This window comes from Pleurodeles waltl, chromosome 2_2 (assembly GCF_031143425.1).
Source record: "Pleurodeles waltl isolate 20211129_DDA chromosome 2_2, aPleWal1.hap1.20221129, whole genome shotgun sequence".
Taxonomy (NCBI): Eukaryota; Metazoa; Chordata; class Amphibia; order Caudata; family Salamandridae; genus Pleurodeles; species Pleurodeles waltl.
Window position 1 is genome coordinate 1125999729 of NC_090439.1, and position 21004 is coordinate 1126020732.

General features: G+C 48.7%; 1 protein-coding gene across 11 annotated transcripts in view; it reads right to left on the bottom strand.

Annotated features, from left to right (window-relative positions):
- PLEC (plectin) overlaps nucleotides 1-21004 on the bottom strand; it is an 831873-nt gene that overhangs the window by 128455 nt on the left and 682414 nt on the right. For all 11 annotated transcript variants that reach the window (XM_069220980.1, XM_069220972.1, XM_069220979.1 and 8 more), the window contains 3 exons: nucleotides 20790-20879; nucleotides 10803-10880; nucleotides 9568-9660 (listed from right to left, as the gene is read on the bottom strand). In XM_069220980.1, the coding sequence (XP_069077081.1) occupies nucleotides 9568-9660; nucleotides 10803-10880; nucleotides 20790-20879 (261 nt within the window). The remainder of the gene's footprint in view (nucleotides 1-9567; nucleotides 9661-10802; nucleotides 10881-20789; nucleotides 20880-21004) is intronic.

Below are 21004 nucleotides of genomic sequence, written 5' to 3' on the forward strand. Positions count from 1 at the left end.
CTTAACACCTCAACCTTGTAACACAAATTCTTGGACACTGAAAAGTAGGTCTAACTTCACATTGCCATCGAATTGAACAAGACAGAATGACTATTCAGGAGAGTCACTGCTTAACCTTTTTGTTTTATTAAAATAAGGTCTTCATTCTCCAGATGGGGGTCAGTGGAGAGCAGTGCTTTGTCTACAGGTGTTATTTACCCTCACTTCCTCTCTGTGGGAGGGTTGGCCTAAACCCTCAAAGTGAAGCAGTCTTCGGCCAAGGGGGGTGGGCTTCTGTTTCGTGGGCGTCAGTCTCCCAGAATGTCAAGGACAGCAGACGTGACTTCACACCACTTTTGACTTCTGATGACGTTATAAGGTTGACCTCTTGTCCCACCTGGTTCCCCTCAACAGATTCCTGTGGCTGATGAGGGGCTGGAGGAAGGGCCGGGGTGATGGCCCTTCGCCCAGTTTTACTCTGTTCCTGCGTCCGTGGCCTCCTCGGACCAGGGGTAGCGAAGCACAAAGCAGGGGTCGCATCTTCTACGAGTAGCGCCCCCCAGTTCAGGGCCGTACATACAGGTTGTGAAAAGTTGTCATTTTACAGTCTCTCTTAGGGTCGGGCAGTGTGAGGAGTGCTCTCACTTTATGTTAGAATCGGGGATGGAAGATGTCTCTCCGTCAGTGCTACTGTCTAGGAGCAAGAGAGGGGCTTGCACCTGAGCAAGGGTGGTCTCTGCTAGCCTTGGTATGGAGGGGCTGTCTCGGTGAGCTATAGTGAGATAGCGCGAGGGTGATCTCGCAATCTGTACTGGTGCTCGAGAGCGTGAGGGACACCAAAACTCTGTGCTAGAGTCAGGCAGGGGTAGAACCCCCCCATCGGTCTGTGTTAGGGTCAGGCAGGGGTAGAGCCCGCCCATCGGTCTGTGTTAGGGTCAGGCAGGGGTAGAGCCCGCCCATCGGTCTGTGTTAGGGTCAGGCAGGGGTAGAGCCCCCCATCGGTCTGTGTTAGGGTCAGGCAGGGTAGAGCCCCCATCGGTCTGTGTTAGGGTCAGGCAGGGTAGAGCCCCCATCGGTCTGTGTTAGGGTCAGGCAGGGGTAGAGCCCCCCCATCGGTCTGTGTTAGGGTCAGGCAGGGGTAGAGCCCCCCCCATCTGTCTGTGTTAGGGTCAGGCAGGGTAGAGCCCCCATCGGTCTGTGTTAGGGTCAGGCAGGGTAGAGCCCCCATCGGTCTGTGTTAGGGTCAGGCAGGGGTAGAGCCCCCCCATCGGTCTGTGTTAGGGTCAGGCAGGGTAGAGCCCTCATCGGTCTGTGCTAGGGTCAGGCAGGGTAGAGCCCCCATCGGTCTGTGCTAGGGTCAGGCAGGGTAGAGCCCCCATCGGCCTGTGCTAGGGTCAGGCAGGGTAGAGCCCCCATCGGTCTGTGCTAGGGTCAGGCAGGGTAGAGCCCCCATCGGTCTGTGCTAGGGTCAGGCAGGGTAGAGCCCCCATCGGTCTGTGTTAGGGTCAGGCAGGGGTAGAGCCCCCCCATCGGTCTGTGTTAGGGTCAGGCAGGGTAGAGCCCCCATCGGTCTGTGTTAGGGTCAGGCAGGGGTAGAGCCCCCCCATCGGTCTGTGTTAGGGTCAGGCAGGGTAGAGCCCCCCCATCGGTCTGTGTTAGGGTCAGGCAGGGTAGAGCCCCCATCGGTCTGTGTTAGGGTCAGGCAGGGGTAGAGCCCCCCCATCGGTCTGTGTTAGGGTCAGGCAGGGTAGAGCCCCCATCGATCTGTGCTAGGGTCAGGCAGGGGTAGAGCCCCCCCATCGGTCTGTGCTAGGGTCAGGCAGGGTAGAGCCCCCATCGGCCTGTGTTAGGGTCAGGCAGGGTAGAGCCCCCATCGGTCTGTGCTAGGGTCAGGCAGGGGTAGAGCCCCCCCATCGGTCTGTGTTAGGGTCAGGCAGGGTAGAGCCCCCCATCGGTCTGTGTTAGGGTCAGGCAGGGTAGAGCCCCCATCGGTCTGTGCTAGGGTCAGGCAGGGTAGAGCCCCCATCGGTCTCTGTTAGGGTCAGGCAGGGTAGAGCCCCCATCGGTCTCTGTTAGGGTCAGGCAGGGTAGAGCCCCCATCGGTCTGTGTTAGGGTCAGGCAGGGGTAGAGCCCCCATCGGTCTGTGCTAGGGTCAGGCAGGGTAGAGCCCCCATCGGTCTGTGCTAGGGTCAGGCAGGGTAGAGCCCCCATCGGCCTGTGCTAGGGTCAGGCAGCAGGAGCGACTCCCACAGTCAGAGTACACGTGATCACACTCAGAGCTGCCTCAGTAGCCGCAGAGATTTCTAGAATGTCTCTATTAAAGGCATCAAAGGCACAGCGAGTGAGTCACGCAGACGGGCCCACGCCCTGCAGTTATTACTCTCATTCTTCAAGCACAGCAGCAGAACATAACGGGTGTTAAGGACGCTCCCCTCGGGCTGTGCGGGCCGCTCGTGCTGGGCGGTGACTGCAGAGCTGGCAGAGACTGACATCCTCGTGGCGGGAACTCTCCTGCAGGGTGTGCCCCTCTGCAGAGCCCCACAGCCTGGCTGGGAGTGAGGACCAGTGCTTGATGGGCGAGACCAGGCCTGGCAGCCACTCTGGGGAGAGGCGGGGAGGGAGAGCTCTGGCAAGGCTCAGCTTTTACTACTGGCACTGAGACTCTGAGCTCTGACTGGCTGAGCTCCGCAGCCTGCACCCTGAGGAAGAGTCGGCGTGGGCACTCTCAGGGGGCTTCGAGAAGACATGATCTTATATCCCTCACTCCGAGGCAATCACCAAGCCTGGGTGAGTCGAACAGCGTCCCACTACCAGCGGGGCTAACAGGACCTGAGCTTCACAGACCCCCCTCTCGAGCCCGGGGGTGAAATGACCTGGCCTAACACACCGCAGTGTGGGGACGTCTCCACCTCAAAAACGGACCCTCACTCACCGACAGCTGCACTGAGTGCGCAAACGGGGGGATTTGGCGCCAGAGCCCAAACTGCGCCCACTGAGGCCGCACCTACTCAAACTTGCCGTGGAGCGACACATGGCATTACAAGCAGGCAGTATTTCACCTCACCCAGAGCCCTTTTATACTCAGGGCACACTTAAGGGACCACCACTACATAATGTTGGGAGGGGTCCAGCGACGAGAGCCATCCGTGACTTTTTGCTGCATGGTTTTAAAAGAATGCCGGCAGTTCTTCGCGCGGCCAGTAGGTGGAAGCAGAGGACCGGTAAACAGGCGCGGAAAGTATAGGCAGACCCACTTTCATAGGGGTGGTCTGAATTGAGGGGTGGTGGGTAGGCTGGTATTGCAAGACGAACACCTACCTGTCATTGGCTACGTTCAGTAAACCCCCCCGGAATACTGCGTCAAACAAAAGCGTCGAAAACGGGAAAAGGAGTAGCATAAATGACCCCAGTACCACACGTGAGCGTGATGCCAGTGCACGCAATACAGTGCAGCAGGTGCAGTGGTACCGGGGACCATTCAACCTTGATAACTCTTGCATTTACTAACCAAACAGCAGCCAAAGGGCCCATTTTCTTTACTTGAACCTGGGCCAAAGTGTATATTTTATTAACAATTGTTGTTGTGCTTATCTCTAAATGAAACAAACAGCGCCACCATGTGGCAGACTGTCATTAGTGTCGGTGGTGACAATTACATGCTGGCGCTGAGCCCCGGAAACCACTGGCTCAAATGAAGCACTGCTTATGTCTCTGTTTTATCAATCTTTACGATGAAGGAAACGCCGAATGTTAATTTCCACTTCAGTTTTAAAAAGTAGATGAGGTGGGACTCTATGAGAAGGGCTCTATAATGGGCATCATGAAACGACGTAGATTTCAGTGACAACCTGGCTAGCCAGTGAGAGCCCAGTATTCTCAAGCCAGTCCACGGAGCGGGTGGGTGGAGTAGTTTTTGCATCTTGTGTCCGGTGAACACACCAAATCAGGGGGCAATATTACTGAATTATGTAGGGGTGTCAAGGCATTTATTTTTTGCAGAGGAGCATTAGTGTTTTTGGTATTTTGACCCTGTAAGAGACCAAGTACATTTTTAATAGTTAGGACTTGAAGTAACCTAAAGAGGGAAAAAAAACTCTGGATACCGCACCCCCTTGTGTGCTACTCAAAGCCAATCCCCATTCTCTCGTACTCATGTATTAGTGGAAGGCTAGGATTTTCACCTCCTCTATTTGCAGTGACTATTGTCAGTCCTCAAAAGTTTTAAAAAAAGTTGTAAATGTTTTAAAAAGCGAATGATGTGTTAACAACATTTTGTTGTGAAATTGTTGTACCATTGATTTTGTTTGTGGCTCAAAATTTCAAGCACACTTGCGAACATGTTCGCAGCACCACTACAAATTTGTGCGCAAATAAGTACATGTATGTTTACTAGAGGCTTATAAAAATGAAATAAAAGACTTCAGTTAAAATCACAAATGAGCACACACAATTTAAGTGAGGGTAATGAACTATGCAGGGTAATGAACTATTGCAGCCCTTCCCTGACTCCAATATCAGTACGGTTCACACAATCGAAACATGTACTACATTATGCAATAAACAGACGTGGGAATTCCGTATGTGCTCTAAGATAGCAAATACAACTCTCAAAGCAGCCAAAACCGCATTAATAAACCACCAATACATTCCTGTCTACTTCTGTCTACTTACATGTGGGTGATCCATCACAGATGTGATAACCCAGAAGTGAGGTGTGAACCGGGTAGAGCTGGTGGTGCTGTGTGCGACAATGTTTGTTGGTGCCCCACTAATGACCACCACTGCCACGGATGGCCTCACTACCACCCTTTAGCAGTGCCCCATAAAACTCCGACCTCTCTCCGGGCAGAAAATTAATCACCAGAGTTATCTTGACATTTTTATTGTTGCCTGAAAATTGCTGGAGGCAAGGAATGCTGCAGCAGGTGCTTTTAAATCATATTATTGCAAACATAGCGGCCCCACCCGAAGTCAGCACCTGGTGCGATGGCACCGGTCACACCACCCTAGAGCCGGCCCTGGGTGTGGAAGGGTTTAACCTGTATCCTGTAATAAACACGGCGTAGAAAGTAGACAGACATACACATTTGCTAACAGGGCCTATGACATATTAGAACTTATGGAATTTTGGGAAGTGCGGCTCAGGGTCAATAATGGCCGATATTTGCATTCTGCTCCAGCATTCCAGTGCTTAACTTTCTGTCTCCTATTTAATTTAGAATATTCTACCCCATAAGTGGAATGTTTTAATAGCATTAGAGCCCTTTGATCTCAGGCTGTGCTGGTGTTAAAGGCCCCTTCCCTCATTATAGACTCTTGCCTGTGGCTCGGGCCTATAACTCAGGAGTCAGGGCCGTTAAAGGGTGTAGCCCTCAGCAGTGGGCTGTAACGATATAATAGTACCAGCATCCCTAACTTACATCAAACAGTACCCTTAAAAACAAAGCAGAACACGTTCAGCTCTTGTTGCACTAGTTGTCTGCACCAGACTTCTTCACTTGAAGAGGAATTAGGAAGTCTGGCGGTTGTTTCAGTGCTTAAATTTGAGCCAGTGGTTTCCGGTGGTGGGCACTGGCACTTAGTTTTCTGCATCAGGCATTTACTGCGAGCAAAAGACACATATGGGAAAGGCAGGGGAAGAGAAAAACGAAAAAGTGTCAGAAAGGGAAAAAGCAGAAAGCTGCAAGAGTGAGCTGCAGGAGCAGGGAGTGGCTGTAAATGGATTTAAGAGGCCCGAGATGACTTTCGAATTACACTACCTCAGTATTCAGTGCTCGCACATTTAAATACAGCAGCCGCGTGTTTCAAAAGAGAGCTTTGGGTACTGGCACATTTTGATGTTCAAATTAAGCACTGGCTTGCTTGGTTGTAGATACCCCATACCCTGTGGTCAAGTCCATTGCTACAGAAGTGATTCAATGTCGTCCGGGATCCTGCCAGCTGCCAAGGTGACCTTCTATAAGTTTTTATAGGCTTCCATACAGTGTACAAGCACTTTCGACTATCGTTCTTGAAGCGTCTTTGGGGTGACACAGCCGCTTCAAGGGGCAGTGAGGGAACCCCTTATGCATCCCCTGCTCATGGGCACACTGCTGACATTTCACCACATGACAGGTTTGAGTCTGTGACTCACTGGGTGTGGACAGCTCTGGGAATCTGGGGTTTTCTCTTTATAAATAGCTGGGCCTGAGGAGGGGCACGCGGAGTGACTCACACCCTGTCCCAATAGATCTTCTGAGCTCTGAACAGCTTCCCCTTCAGCTGCAGTTTGTGCTGTGCCTCTCTGTTCTCACAGCTGTCTGTATCCTCGGCATTTCCTTGTGCAGGCTTTAGGATGGCAGCGTGTGCCAGCATGGCATTTCATGTAATGTGAGGCCAGTGCTCAGTGAAAGAAGGAAAATCTGGAATCGACCCCAGTGCAAGGGCTCAATCCCGGGACTGGGCATTGAACCATGTGCCAGGGTCTTCCAGTACGCAGCATGAGGGACAGGTCACGGGCGCCTAGCATTAAAAAGAGGTAGGCATTGGTTCTAGTCCTTGAAGATCAGGGTTTTACCCCTGTGCCAGGGACCAAACCTTACATCAGATATCAGTCTCAATGGTAGGAATTGGCCCTGGAGCTAGAGAGGTACATCAGCCACATGCCACTTGGCTCAAACAGGGACGGGCATTGGCCCCATTGGCAGCCACTGGTCCTATTGTCAGATAATTACCTCAGGCATTGGACCATGTATTACAGATCACAGCCAGGCCAGGCTTCAGCCAAAGTACTATGAATCCAAGCAAAGCCAGCATGAACAGCCCCATGCTTAACTTGCAAGCAAGCTCACCATCTCTGGTGGTCCGTGGCACACCTGCAGCCAGGACACCATCAGACTGCTGACTGGGGAGTGTACTAAAGGAGCAACAAGGCAGGAGGTATTTTCCATCTATGCATCCAGGATCTGGAACAACATTCTTGTATCCCCCAGGTACGCCTCAACACTGCTCCAATTTAAAGAGCACTTTATCATAGTGCATTAGTCGTCCACTACTCACCTGCCTCTCTTAATAATCACACACTTTAAGCTTGCTTTTGACTTTGTACAGTGCTAACCTGCCTTTTGCCTAGGTTTGCTCTACAGAAATACAGATACATATATACATACAAAGCACAGGTTTCAGCCGCAGACCCAGGCACCAGGCTCCAGTGTGAGGGATTGGGCCAAGGGCCCACACTGTCACCAGTGGCAGGGATTTGCATAAAACAATTCCATATCAGTCACAGTGTGAGCGTATATTTGGGGGTGGCTGAAATTCCCCTGGACTATGTGTGAAGAAACCTGAAGTTTACCAGAGCGATCAATAGATGCCGTCAGCTGCATCACCCCTGGATCACAAGGAGTCGCGTAGATTGAGGGTCCATCTGCTGGGTCCATAGGACTCTTGTCGGTGGAAGCCAAACACATGAGCCCCCATCTAGCTCGGTGCATGAGACTCTGGCCGTGAGAAGCCGCAGCAATGCTTCCTGATTTGCAGCTTTACTGTTGGGCCTACCAGCTAAAGACTATTAGGGTGTTGTTACTGACACCAGATAAGTCATTATTGGGGGCTATGTGTAGGGCAATGTTGGCAGGTTTACCCATGGATGGTTTCTCCTACAAATGTGAGGCGCCGAAATTCTTCAAAAAAGTTAGGTTGAAGTACTTACGGGCAGCTGCCATCAGTTGGTACGAGATTAGATCCCTCCTAGGCATTGGTTACTGTAGTAAGTTATCTTCTATCTGGGACTCACCAGGGACCCCGGAATGTTTACTGGTAGTTTAGCTTTTCCTCTAAAACAAAGTGGAGCTACTAGATGGGGTCAGCTAGTCAATGATGGACAAAGGTTGACATGGGAGTTCTGAAGCAATAGGACGGAGGGGACTATATCCAGTTTTAAGATTTTCCAGGTGAATGGATGGCTTAAGAGCCGGGGGGTCTGGGCCCTGAACCAACTCAAATGGAGCTAGATCTACAGACACTCTAGACCACAAAGAAGGAAGTTGCAAGATGGTACCAGTATCTTTTCAGCGCAGTGGAGAACTTGATGCAACCATTGTATTCCGGATGAAGTGGATACCTGCCAGACGAGGAGCTGGAGCAGTTATTGCAAGTATCCTTTGCTACACTATATTCAGTGGTTAAATATGCCGCCTTAAGAAGAAATCATTCTTTTTTTACCCTCCATAGAGCGTACTGGATGCCCCTAAAATTGGCAAAGATAAGATGCAGTGCAACCTCAGAATGTAAGCGGTGTGATTGCTACGAGGCGGGCGATGTTCATATGTTCACCTCCTGTCCGAAACTAGAGAGATTTTGGACCGCGGTGAGTTAGACGATCTCCGATTCCTTGGACTTTATAATTGAGGTGAGCCCCCGTTTAATTATGTTTGGGATATTGCCTCAGAAAATTGGTTGCCTCCTCCCCCCAATCCACACCATAGAGGCCTGGTGTTTTACCTGATATTACTCGCAAGGAGGGAAATTTGTAGAAGTTGAGTTCAAACCCCTGCACCTAGTTGGCATGCATGGAAAAGATCTGTCCTTTTCTTTAGAGAAGTAGATAAAAGAGAAGTAAAGAGGAATGGGAAAGGGTTCTGGGACCTCCTGAAGTTTTGATGTGTTCAAGGTGCTTTCTGGTCCGATGATTAGTTTCCTCTGGTTGGCTAGGCTGGGAATCCCATGACCTAGAGGGACGTGTCTCTCATAAGCTCACGAGGTTGGCGGTATCCTAGTTGGAGCTTAATGGTGACATCATTATGAAGACTTAAATAAAATAAAATAAAAAAGTCAGGGAGCCCCAGACACTCGATCCCAGTGGAGGAATTTTCCCATACTCATGGGGACTCCCTTTGTCAGTTTACTGTGGTCACCTCCTGTACTCCTCCTATGTTTTCCCTCAGTTGACAATTGTACAAAACTTTGTTTGATTATTAGTGCGCATGTTGAAGGTCTTCTCAGTTGTGGTTTTAGTTTTTGGATTGCTTTTAATTTTCAGATTTGCCCATCAGCTTGAAAGGTTACTTCTAGTATAAGTTCAAAATTAACCTGTGCAGTGTGGCTGTGCCCACCTCTTTCTGCATCTCCGTGGTATGGCGGTGCCCACCCACTCCTAAGGTGTCCAGTCTGGCAATGCCCAGACCCTCTCCTCACCCGTAGAGTATGAAGCTGCCTTCCCTGCTCCTCCCCTTCACACTGTGATGGAGACCACTCCACTCCCACCTGTGGAGTGTGGCAGCGCCACCCACGCTCCTCATCTGTACAATAGGGTGGTACTGAGCCCACGCCCACATGTACAGTGTGACAGCACGCTCTGTACCCCTCACCTGTACAGTACGATGGAGCCCACCCACTCCCACCTGTGCAGTGTGGCAGCGCCACCCCCGCTCCTCCCCTGTACAAAAGGGTGGTACTGACCCCGCGCCCACATGTACAGCATGACAGCGCCCACTGTACTCCTCACTGTACTTTATGGCGGTACCCACCCGCTCACATCTGTACAGTATGAAAGGCGCCCAGCCCCATCCCCACGTGCACCCTACGGTGTCACCCACTGCGCTCCTCACCTGGAAGTGCAAAATGATGGTCCATATAAGGCCCAGAGTGAGCTTGGGGTTCCCATCGGCGATGTCATCGTTCCGGATATTGACCAGCTTGACCTGCATTCAAAGACAACTGTTAATCATGGAGAGGTGGACATGGGTAGGCAAAGCGTCCAGGTAAATAAACCAGGAGCTGCAGAGTCTACAAGCCCGTCACCCGCCCCTTCAGCATTACCAGGGTCCTCATAATGGGCACCTTAGGTCTCCTTCCAGCAATACTCAGCATTTACCTACATCAGAGTGGCACCCTTTCTTCTGTAATTTTGGAAGAAACTAAAGACCCACCACAGTGCCCACCTCACTCCGGGTCACTACGGACACAGTCTCCAGTCCTGACCTTCTCACCCACAAATCACGGATTCCAGGTGTGGAAGTCTAATTCGTTCAATGGAAACAATACTACAACATCCAGAATGCACCAGGCTGTTAAACGAAATCCCTAAACTGAGAACTGTATCTGTAATGACCCGGAGGGAGGTGGCCATCCTAAGACCCACCCTCGCTGAGTTACAGCTCATTTGACTAGCTATTCCATCTACATATTCCATCCAGACTCCACTTTAAGACCTCTCATTCCCTGTACATCTGTCTAGTGCATTCAATTCCAGACCATATATGCACAACCCCCCTTTAAGTAAATTCTAAAAGCTGTATTACCAAAGTTCAAAGGTTGTATTTTATTGACTTCAGAAGGATCAGAAACTGAGTCGGCATTGCCAAAGTGGGCAAGAGAATGCACTCTGCGCTAAGAAATGGTGCTAAATGTGCTCTCCTGGAAGGATTTTCTACCCCCACTTTCTCCTGGCATTTAGTGCTATTTCTTAGCACAACATGCACCCTTGCTTCCAAAACGGACGCGAGGATGCATTTTGCTGTAAGAAATAGCGCTAAATGCACCAGAACACAAAAAGATAGCTTGAGCGGGCACTCGCTGAATCTGCCCTTGCTGCAGAATTTTTTCTTCCCAGATTACTCATAATTACGCGGGCAGGAGTGATCGCATGATTATCACCAATTCCGTGTAAAAGAGTAACGCAGAATTACCAAAATTACTCTGATTACATCAGCATAACTGAAATCCCGCCCAGGCATTATTACAAGTTTGAAGACCATGCGTTTAGGTTATTACTGCTGTCTAGGAGACACATGAACTTCTCACCATGGCAACACTCGGACATTTAAAGAGACACAGCACTCACCTGCCGGTGTTTCAGGTAATCCAGCGCGATCTGTACGTTCTGCAGCTTGTGGAAGCGCATTCGCCCTTTCTCGCGGGGCTGGAAAGAGTAGAGCTGGAGAGTTAGTCTGGTACTCACAGGCCCCATCTATGGACAGAACCTTAGGTGTCCACGCACGTGACACGCGCGCCCACATACATCACTTCCAAGCGCGATCTCGCCATGCACACTTATTGCCACCACCCAAGGCACGTTCTCTGAGACAGGGGCCTGAAGGACTCCCGCAACTCGAGAGCGCTGCCCTGCGTCCAAGCGCTACACGCAAAGCTTCTTTCTAGAGGCACGAGCTATGCTTCTTGCAGCTAATAACGCCCCTTTCCAGGAGCAGCCTGGTGCAAAATGCAATGATGAAATTACTCCCACAATGAGCTCCAAAAGCTGAACACAGCTTCTGGATTTTTGCAATTAATAAGTATGGATATATATTTATATATATATCGCTATGCTACTGCAGATTTACTTAAATATAGTGCTCTGAATTTTTTTTTTTTTATGTTAACGTTTGATTCATAAACATTTGGAGGGTAAAGAGCCCTCCTCTTTCCTAGGTGAAAGAAAATGTAGGACTTTCGACAGAGGACCTTCTGCCTCAGCAAGGCGGGGAGGGGGCTCAGCAGGGTCTTGACTCTCTCAGAATTAAACATCATCTAAATGTTTTAATGACTGTTCCAAGAGTGGGAGAGAGGGGCTGTGGGAAGCAACCGGAAAATAGAGGGTGGGCAGACGGGGCTTGGAGGCGCAGGTGGACAAGCAGACAGACAACGGAGCGAGGGTGGGAGGGGCTGGGAGGAGCACATGGACAATAAAGGATTGGGTTTTGGGCCTGAGGTAAGCAGGTGAACAATGGAGGGTGCGCAGGAGCGACGGGGAGGAACACAGAGTAGAGGAGTATATGAGGGAGACAGATGAGAAACACACACTGGTGTACAGTGCCTAAACAAAAACAAAAAAGGAGCACTTGCAAAAAGCAAGCAGTGAAAGAACACAGTAATGTGTCTATGCTCCAGGGCAAGGACAAGCACTCAGAGATGAAGGAAGCTTACGAAAGCAGATGAGTAAGAAGCAAGCAGATCAAAGTGACAATGAAGCTAACCAATGGTAAGCAATGGGCAGCCACTAAGCTCTCTATAGGGTAACAAAACGTCTTGTAAGAGAGCCCATGTGCTGACCTAGGTGAGACTTAAAAATGTGCTTGCCTTACCCAGCCCGGCTTGTCTAACAATAACCAACAATAAGAATCTAAAATGTTGATTTGTTAGATGATGGCTGCTTGGGTTTTGAGACGTATTGCGACATCATTCACCACATGGCCTCTTTAGGTTAGGGAGGATGATGTGTCCATGAAGCAGGTGCTGTGCGGGGAAGGCCTGAAGCAAGCAAGGAAGGCTCTGTTAAACACTGAGGGACCCTTGCCCGACACAGGAGACCAGTGGTAGTCTCGAGAGGTCAGTGCCATACACAAGGAGTTGATGTGTGCTGGGAGAACACTGAGATTGGTTCTGTGCTTAGAAGACAGGAGCGGTATCCAGGACGCTGGTCTCGTTCCTATGATGCGTGCACTGTACCAAAGAGACTGCAGACGTGCCCTGGAAGATGGTGTTGTGCCCATGAGGCGGATGTGCACACAGGAGGCTGGTGCTGGGCAGGGCACTTTAGGAAGCAGCGACAGGGAGCAACATCATAGGCGACTGATAATGTTTCTACACTTTACACTCTCTAAAGTCGGTGCCTTGCTGTTGCCAACGCCAGTGAGTGTTGGTCTATTCGAATACAACATGCAAAGCTCACAGGTCCTGTCCTTTCCCCTGCACTTAGTTCCACTACCATGTGATTCTCTGCTTTGATCTGTTGCCTGGGCCCACTGCAATGTGACCGAAACCTCAGGCTGAAAACAGTATTCGGCCTAAACCAGAATTTGAGGACTGCTGATCAATTTGGTATTTCAGAATTCATGGCATTGAGAGTATATCAGAGAAGTCCAACAACTGTCCAGGAGGGCCGGAGACGTTCCATGATGATGATCCATTATACGTTAATTTATTGCATGTGAATATCCTGAAAATCTGGCATGGATCCGGCCCTCCTGGTCCATAGTTGCATGCTTTCCTATGCACCTGTAGCAGTGTATCGACGGTACCATAACCTCGAAGGAAAAAAGCCTAAATGTGCCCGGCACATGCTGCAAGCAACCACCCTCACCCAATATGGCTTCTCTCATTTCAGTCCTAACGACCGAATCAGCGTACTACTCACTGAGTGCGCAACTAGAAGGGCTATTTCCTCACCACACCCAGGAGAAAAAAAATACGTATTTCACGCAAATAGCGCCAGCGATGATTTGCAACCACTGCTTGGAGACCCATGGTGGAAGCACGCTTGGAATGCACCACATCTGCTTTCATAGGGGTGCCCCGGGCCATGGTGCACTTGAAGTCGGGGCCAACCCACGTCAGAAAGGTGAGACCAGGAATGTCTCACCTCAGCCTCCCTCGGGACCTCTTGTACTGCGCCGAACATGCTCTGTGGTTGTCTTGGGTGGGGTAGAAGAGGTATGAACTGTCAGGGGGGAGACAGGGAACTAGGATTGTCCTGAGGCATTTGAGGCTTCAGTAAAACCCAAAAAACAATGTGGACATGAAAGCCAAGAAGAATAGCTGCAAAGATTCTACCGCCAGGGTGATAAGAAAATGACATTTCAAAAATAGTTTACAATTCTTTGAAAAAGCATAAATGAAGCAAATGTTGTTACAACAATAATTGTATCGTCTTCGGGATATGACGAAGGCGAGGACTGCACACCATAGTGCCATATGCAACAGCGCGTGCACCACAAGACCGTTTGAAGGAAATGACTACTTTCCTGCTTGGAATGACGCGGAGATCATGAATAGACTTTCTGTTTTTCCAGACCCTGGCGCCCCCTAAAATAACTCCAAGAAATTACAGCGCCCCAAGTCAGCATCAACGTGCAGAAACCGCCGCCTCTGGATCATGTTCCAAGCACTATGGAAACAAAATTGGGAGCCACGTGGCCACATCAAGGACAGTTCCCTTTTGGCATCCCCCGCGCAGCATTATTTATAGACACTTGGCCACAGGTCTTGTGGTGCCCAGCCACAGATGTGTTTGCCAGGTAGAGGGTTGCCATGGCAACGGAGGAGCAAAAAGAACGTTTCCATCTTCACGAATTTACTCTACCAGAGTGGTGGAAATTGGAGACTATGCCCCTCATTATGTCCCTGGCGGATGGCGGTATTTTAGAGAAAGGTACTGCCAATGTCTTAATGAGGGCCTATATGTTGGAAAATGAAATCGTGCCAGGAGGAGGTGGGGTTGTAGGCGCCAGGGAGAGTCATGAGCACCTTGGTCCTAAACGTGAATGTATTGATGAAGCAGCACAATTGGTGCCATTGTAGGCAAGCAGTGGGATCCAGAGCGCTGGTCTAGACCCGAGAAATTCCCGCCCACTTAATGTGGCATCCTAAGCGCTACATTTTGACACAAGAAGTGAACAGAGGGGTGTGATTGAAGTTACACTGTATGCAGGGCAGCACAACCATAGACTGAGGGCATCATGGCAAACATGAGGAGGAATAAGTTGAACAACATTGCAAAAATATCCTGAGATCCTGCATATCCTATGCGCTCATGGCTGGGTGCACAACCTCAACAAGACAATAACCACCAGAGGGGTAAGAGAAGCAGGTCTTAAAACAAGACACCTGGCAAAATATTTATATAGTGTGATCTCTGTAGGTGCTGGTTTAGAGGTTTTATTTAATTTTACTTGGTGCCTAGAGAACCAGAAAGGGCTATAGGCTAGTTCCAAACTGCAACTTTGGCAAAGTTCTAGTTTAAGCTCCTGCATGTCGCTCAACATTTATTTGGGTTCCACAACAAGCTACTGCGACAAGTTCCAAATTACATCCTATTTAAATACTTTCTAAACTGACCTACCATAGCTGTCAGTAAACTGAGGCAGGCTCTGGTGTGAACAATGGGAACCAGCTTCATGTTCACTCAGATCTCCATTGAACTAGCAAGGCACATTCACTTGATTTAAGCTATGGCGAGAGTGCGGACCTAGGAACTGGGCTACCCAGTCGCCAGTGAAGACGCATTCTGTTTTGTTAGAGAAACATTTCAACTAGGAGTGGGCGGAGATCGTGAGGTTTCACTCTGCAGAATTCCACAGACTTACATAAAAACTGCAAGAGTCTGTGTAGTTCTGCAAATGGGTGGCATTAGGTGTGTTGCACTGCTTGTGCTGGTTTTAGTGCTTATTCTATGCTGAAAAATCAGAGTGAGCAGCACCACGCAATATGCCAGAGGGTACTGCTTCTCAATTTTTTTGCTGCTGCTCAAGTAGATTTTCTACTCGAGTGAAAGCTTTCTGACCGCAAACAGTCGTGACTGCCCGCGTGGGGAAAAACTCCCCGGGTGCCCTCCCAGTGACTGAAAAAACACGCTAGCGGACACCAAATCTTGCCTGTGAACTTAGTGTTGGCGAGACGCACACAAGAAAAAACTCCACGATGCAGCGGTTGGCAGGATTTGGCTGGAACTCTGTGTTACATGTGTAAGATGGCGTGGCCAAAACTGTGCCACTGGAGTAGAATTTATTGCCCACCCGTACTTTTAGCCCAATGGCCACATCTGTATACCCTATGTAAGTGAGTTTTTGCCAAAGAGCATGCAGGTAAAATGTTGAGGTGCAGAGGGGTTAACCTGCCTGATGTGGTCCCCAAGTTTAAGCAAGCTGGGGGCAAAACACAGGGGTCTAGATGGAAGGCTGTAAGTGTACAAACAGACTGAAATGAAGATCTGATTGCTGAAAATGTGACTTGCTTGAAGGCCGCCTTCGAACGATGCAGTGAGGCTAGAACACGCTAGATAGTCTTAGGAGGTTGGGCCTGGTCTATCTGGGATTGGTGCTGTATTGCTGCCGTTCTTCCGAAAGTGATTGGGCAGTAATATTTTCCAAGACTGGTTGGGCAGAAGTATAAAAATGTGTGTGGACCAATTGTTTCTTTAAAGGGGTGAATAATCAGACCTCTCTTGAGCGAGGAGGGGACTATACCTGCCTGTAGTGATGGAGGGGATGATGATAATACGGAGAATGTGTTCGATGGGTTGGGGGGGTGCGATCAGAGAATATGAGAAGGTCTTCTTATTAGAGGTGGATTTTAAGATTTGAGGTCTTGAGTCCCGTTTTAGAAGAATGAGCAGAGGATAAACAGAACGAAGTTTCTTTTTTGACTTGCCACTGCAAGTCTGCAATGGAGTCAGGATTTTGAGTTACATGCTTCAGCTGCTTCTAAACGATATCAAGTTCTAGTACGCTCCAATTGCCACTTCCAAAATCACTAATGTTCTACATAATCTATGACAGCTGATTTCATAGCTGATACCAAGATGATTATGGAAAGATCTAGTTTTCACAGATTCAGCACATATACTATAAGCTCAACCCAGACTGGTTCTAGAGTAACCAACCACCACTGGTTCCATATTGAGTCAGATTCTACAGTGGTGTACCGAAAGCTAGTCTCACACAGAGAACAAAACACCTCAGATGAGTACATCGGTGTTAATATATATATACATATATATGTCTGTGTGTGTGTATGTATATATATATATATATATATATATATATATATATATATATATATATATATATATATATCTCTCTATCTCTCTCTCTCTCTCTTCTGGTTTACAAGATTTCAAAAGTCCGAACAATTTAACATATACTCTAAGAATTTTCCTGACTCATCCTTTATATGAACGGAAAAATGTGGTCTGTCTGCCCACAGACATATTTAAAATGAAACACCTTTGTTTCTGCTGTTGGCTTATGTGAAAGCATGCAGCTGCACAGAAGATCAGAGCTGAAGAGGTCAGTGTTCCCATCACCCCAGGTTGCACGAGCCAAGGCAGCACTGCTGTCCTAGCCCATTGAGCAAAGAGAGCGGCCAGGATCTGACCAGGAAATCCTCTCCGACCAAGTGCTGTTCCTGCGGGGAGCAGAAGGAACAAGCGGCAGGAAGCCCCTGTTCACACCCACTATCAGTTCCCCTGATTGCAGCACCCTCGGGTCCTATTGGCCAGCCGCGGAGGGTTTCCTTCCCTTCAAAACAGCTGGAAAGAGGCCAGTCTGGTCGCTCTGGACTCGTAAACCGCAGTCAGCTTTGCTCCGGATCCCAAGAGCCCATCCCATGATCTGGTGGTGACCAACATTCGAGGAGACCTGTGTGTACAAGTGAACTGAGAGACTCTTGGCCAATCAAATCTTTAACTCTGGCTCTAATAAAAAGGGTATTTTTAGGATGGATTCCTTATAATACCGTGAGGACGGCATTGTGGTACCAATTCGGAGACAGTGGGATATGGTAGTGGTCAACTGAGGAAAGACGGTCCTAGCTCACACAGAAACCAAGGGGATGGGCGCCCTTGAGGGAATCTTGGTGTTCAATACAGAGAAAAGTTCTTCATTCACCATCATGAGTGTGGTTGATGAGGGGTATGATGTGGAATTTGTTGACCGCTGCACAGGGTTTATCTTAGTCAACCGTAGGTCGGTGGTGACTTTACCAGCCTGGCGAAAAAACTACCACACCACATTAATAGCCAGCCATATGTCTAGAGTGTACATTCTCTGTAAGGGATATCTTGGAGCTAAAGGACGTATGCTGTGTCTAATCGTAGGGATCTCTGGGCCTTCTTTCCACAAGAAATTACCTAAACCGATCTTTTGACACTTAACTCATAATCGTTGGAAGAAGGTATCACACACCCTAGTGAAGTATTGTGGTATTTCATTGAGCTCAATTTGTGTCACGCAGTGACTCCTCGTCGGCCGCGCCCACCTATGCTTCTGTCAACAGGTCACCCAGTTTAAGGAAAAACAAACACTGGAGTGTTTGAACAGCGACACTGCGTATGCACAGAGGGCCCCCCTCCCCACCCTCAAGCACTTGATGACACTCTGCCTGCTTGCATCCACCATGCAGTCAGTACCTGTTGATGTGGTGGACAGGACGTACACAATTAAGCACAAACACATAAGGCCCGATTCACTTAGGTTTTTCATAAATCACACCCTGCATGGGTCCAGATTTATGAATAGCAGGAATTCAGTAAGTTTATTAAAATAAAATTTAAAAAAAACTCACACGCAAATAGGTTTGTGAATCGGGCTCATAACGTTTAGAAACCACCAGAGGACGCTGCGAGCCACAGAAACACTCATTCCTGCAGGTACCAGGTGAAGACGGCGGAGTAACTTGATGGCTCGGGTGGCTGCGGTCCCTTCCACCCAAGGAACATCTATTAGCTCCTCACAGACCCAAATCGAGAATCACTTTACAGAAGAAGGAAAACCAGGGCCCTAGTCACATGTCCTAGTTATTGTGATTGTATCTCACTGCCCTGATTTAACCCACTTGTGTTCTGGTTATGGTTAACAACTTGTGTTTGTAACTACCGCTCGTGCAAAACCAGCTTGGCGTAAACCACACATTCAGATGTGCAGAGTGTAATATTCTATTTATCACCCCTGCTGAGGGAGGGGCTTCATGGCACACGCAGGGCTTTACCTCTCGTGCATCACCGCCCCTCCCACATTCTCCAATGGAAATAGCATCTTACAGTGTGCATATATGTAGACAGGCTGAGAGGTGTGGGGGGGGGGGGGGGGGGGAGGCGAGAGTGACATTGGATCAGCGTTAGAAATTCCATTTTCATAGAAGGAGTTGAAAATGCAGAAAATGCCCAACTTCTGACGTAAGAAATGGAGGCTTGAGAAGGTCGGAGGCTGCCCGAGGGGCAGCGAGGAGACGACTCGAGTGGCGACGACTGGTCGTTATACACAAATCATTTTTCCGTGGACACCTATATTGTGTTTAGTTTTAATCAGAGAACACTTGCGTCCTGAGCTATATTTAAATCTGAAAAACATGGTCCCGCCATCTGGCCCCTTGTGATGCCCATCAGAGCAGAGGGCAGCTGCGCATCCACAGTTCAATCACCACTCCCTCTCAATTCAACAGGTCAAGACAGCCAACACGACCCGGCAGCTGAGGTTTGTACACAAGGTACTATTGGTTGCCGTTCTCATGATGTCATTTCCTCAACAGCCACCAAACTCAAAACAGCTTTCATGTCACAAGTGCAACTGAGGGGTCAGAGTTTGTCAGCTTTAAAGCACTTTTCATCCTTCACTTAAATATCCATTTTTTGGGAACTTTATTGCAAAAAGCTTAGAAACCGGTCATGCTGACGAAAAAGGTTGTTTGGCTTTCGACCAATAAACGCATGTTACAGGTCACATTCTTCTGTGTGGTGCATTCGTGTGTTAACTTTCAGATAGGAAGTGACATCATAATCGGGGATAACCAATAGCAGAGCATCATGCCATGCCCAGTACATGCTGGGTGCAAACACGGGCAGTCCCCACTCACCAACCGCAAGTTCCTGATAACGTCGCGTTCTCTCGGCTACCCCCAGCAAGAGCAGTGCAAAGGAGGCAAAGGCCAAAGGGCAAGAGGTCAGGGCGGAGGTCAGCAAACAAGAGAAAGGGAACAAAAACAATAAAATAACAAAGGATAAAAAGGCAAGACAGATTTTAATAAAGCAGAAAAGTTATGTTCAGGCGTTAGGTAGCCGCATGACGCTAACACAAGCGCGTCACGGGAGGGAGGAGGCAAAGGGTGGGAATGTTCTAGCTGGTAAGAAGACAAAGTACTACTGGATCTACCAGGAGCACTTCCGGGGCAAACTGAAGTATTTCTGGGTTATACAGAAGTACCTCTGAATCAGCCTGAAGCACCTTCACTTCTGGCCTGCAAAACTTGAGGATTTCAGGCTATTTCTTCTCTGAGATTCACAAGTTTATCTGTTTACTTAAACTCTGCCAGGTTTTATAAAACATTGGTTATAGCGCATACAAGCTCACATAAAAAGCTTGTCTGGCACACATCAGGGTACAAGTGTGCCAGGCAAGTGGAGGTCTGTATGCAAGAGGAGGTATTTCAGCTCCACCAATCGCCCCAAAAGGAGGCAGGCTCTCATCCAAACACCCCCAGGAAAGATGAGCAGAGGAGGGGCCTCGCTGTCAGGGTCGGCTTAAGCTCTGCGTAGTTCTGAACTAATGTTTTCCACATTTTCAGTGTTTGAGGGTGTTTGAAGCTGCGAAGGAATTAACCACATTACTTTGATTGGAGCAAGCAGGATTGTTCTGAAATCCCAGGTAAAATTAGAAACGTTTGTTAGACATAACAAATTTCAGACATTTATGGAAATGTCACATCTTTGAAAAGGAGCAACCTGTATTTTGAATGCTTATACCTTCAATTTACAGAATACTTTGACATTTCTGAAGCAATAGCCCACAATTGTAGAAGCTGAGTTTCTAAAGAATCCAAAATCAGCTACTTCTGAGGATTCTTGAATTTTGCAAAAAACAAAAAAAAAAAAAAACATGGTGCAACCTGTGTTTCAGTGGTAGGTCTCCGGCTGGTCTGTTGAGGCATGTTGAAGTAACTCAAAGAGAAGGCAATGAGCTTTTCTATAGTGCCTGCATGTCACCTAACGAGAATGTGGACGTTTGTCCTTGCATCTTTGAAAAGATCAAGGTTTGCCCTTGACTACACTCAATGTTGTGCTCAATGTCATGGGGGCTGGATGACTCCTCTGGTCGATGGCAATTACTGTTTCATTGTAAGTTGGCACACATAGGTGAGGAGGTAACTTTGGATGAGACCTGCAAATTCCTCCCCATGGTACCCGGCGAGCAGAGGGATAAAAAACAGAAGAAGAGCTAAAAGGTATTAGTGGAAGTTAGAGAAAAAAGGGACGATCAGAAGGGTGACACAACAGAGACAATCTGTGCTAAGCAAAGCCACAAACCAGGCATCCTCCCCGCTGCTTGCCGAGGGTACTCACCAAGGTGTCCCCGGAGAGGACCTCCAGGAGGGAGATGAGGTTGTGTCCATCCCGCAGGTCTTCGTAGAGGTCGTTGACGTGACGCTGGGCCTAAGGGCAGAAAAGACAGGGTAAGCCGAGTTCTGGGACCTTCGCAGTCTGTTTTTGAGAAGCACTGACATCTATTGGGTAGGGAAAGGAGCCTGATGGTGTGATGACTTAACAAGCCAGCAAAC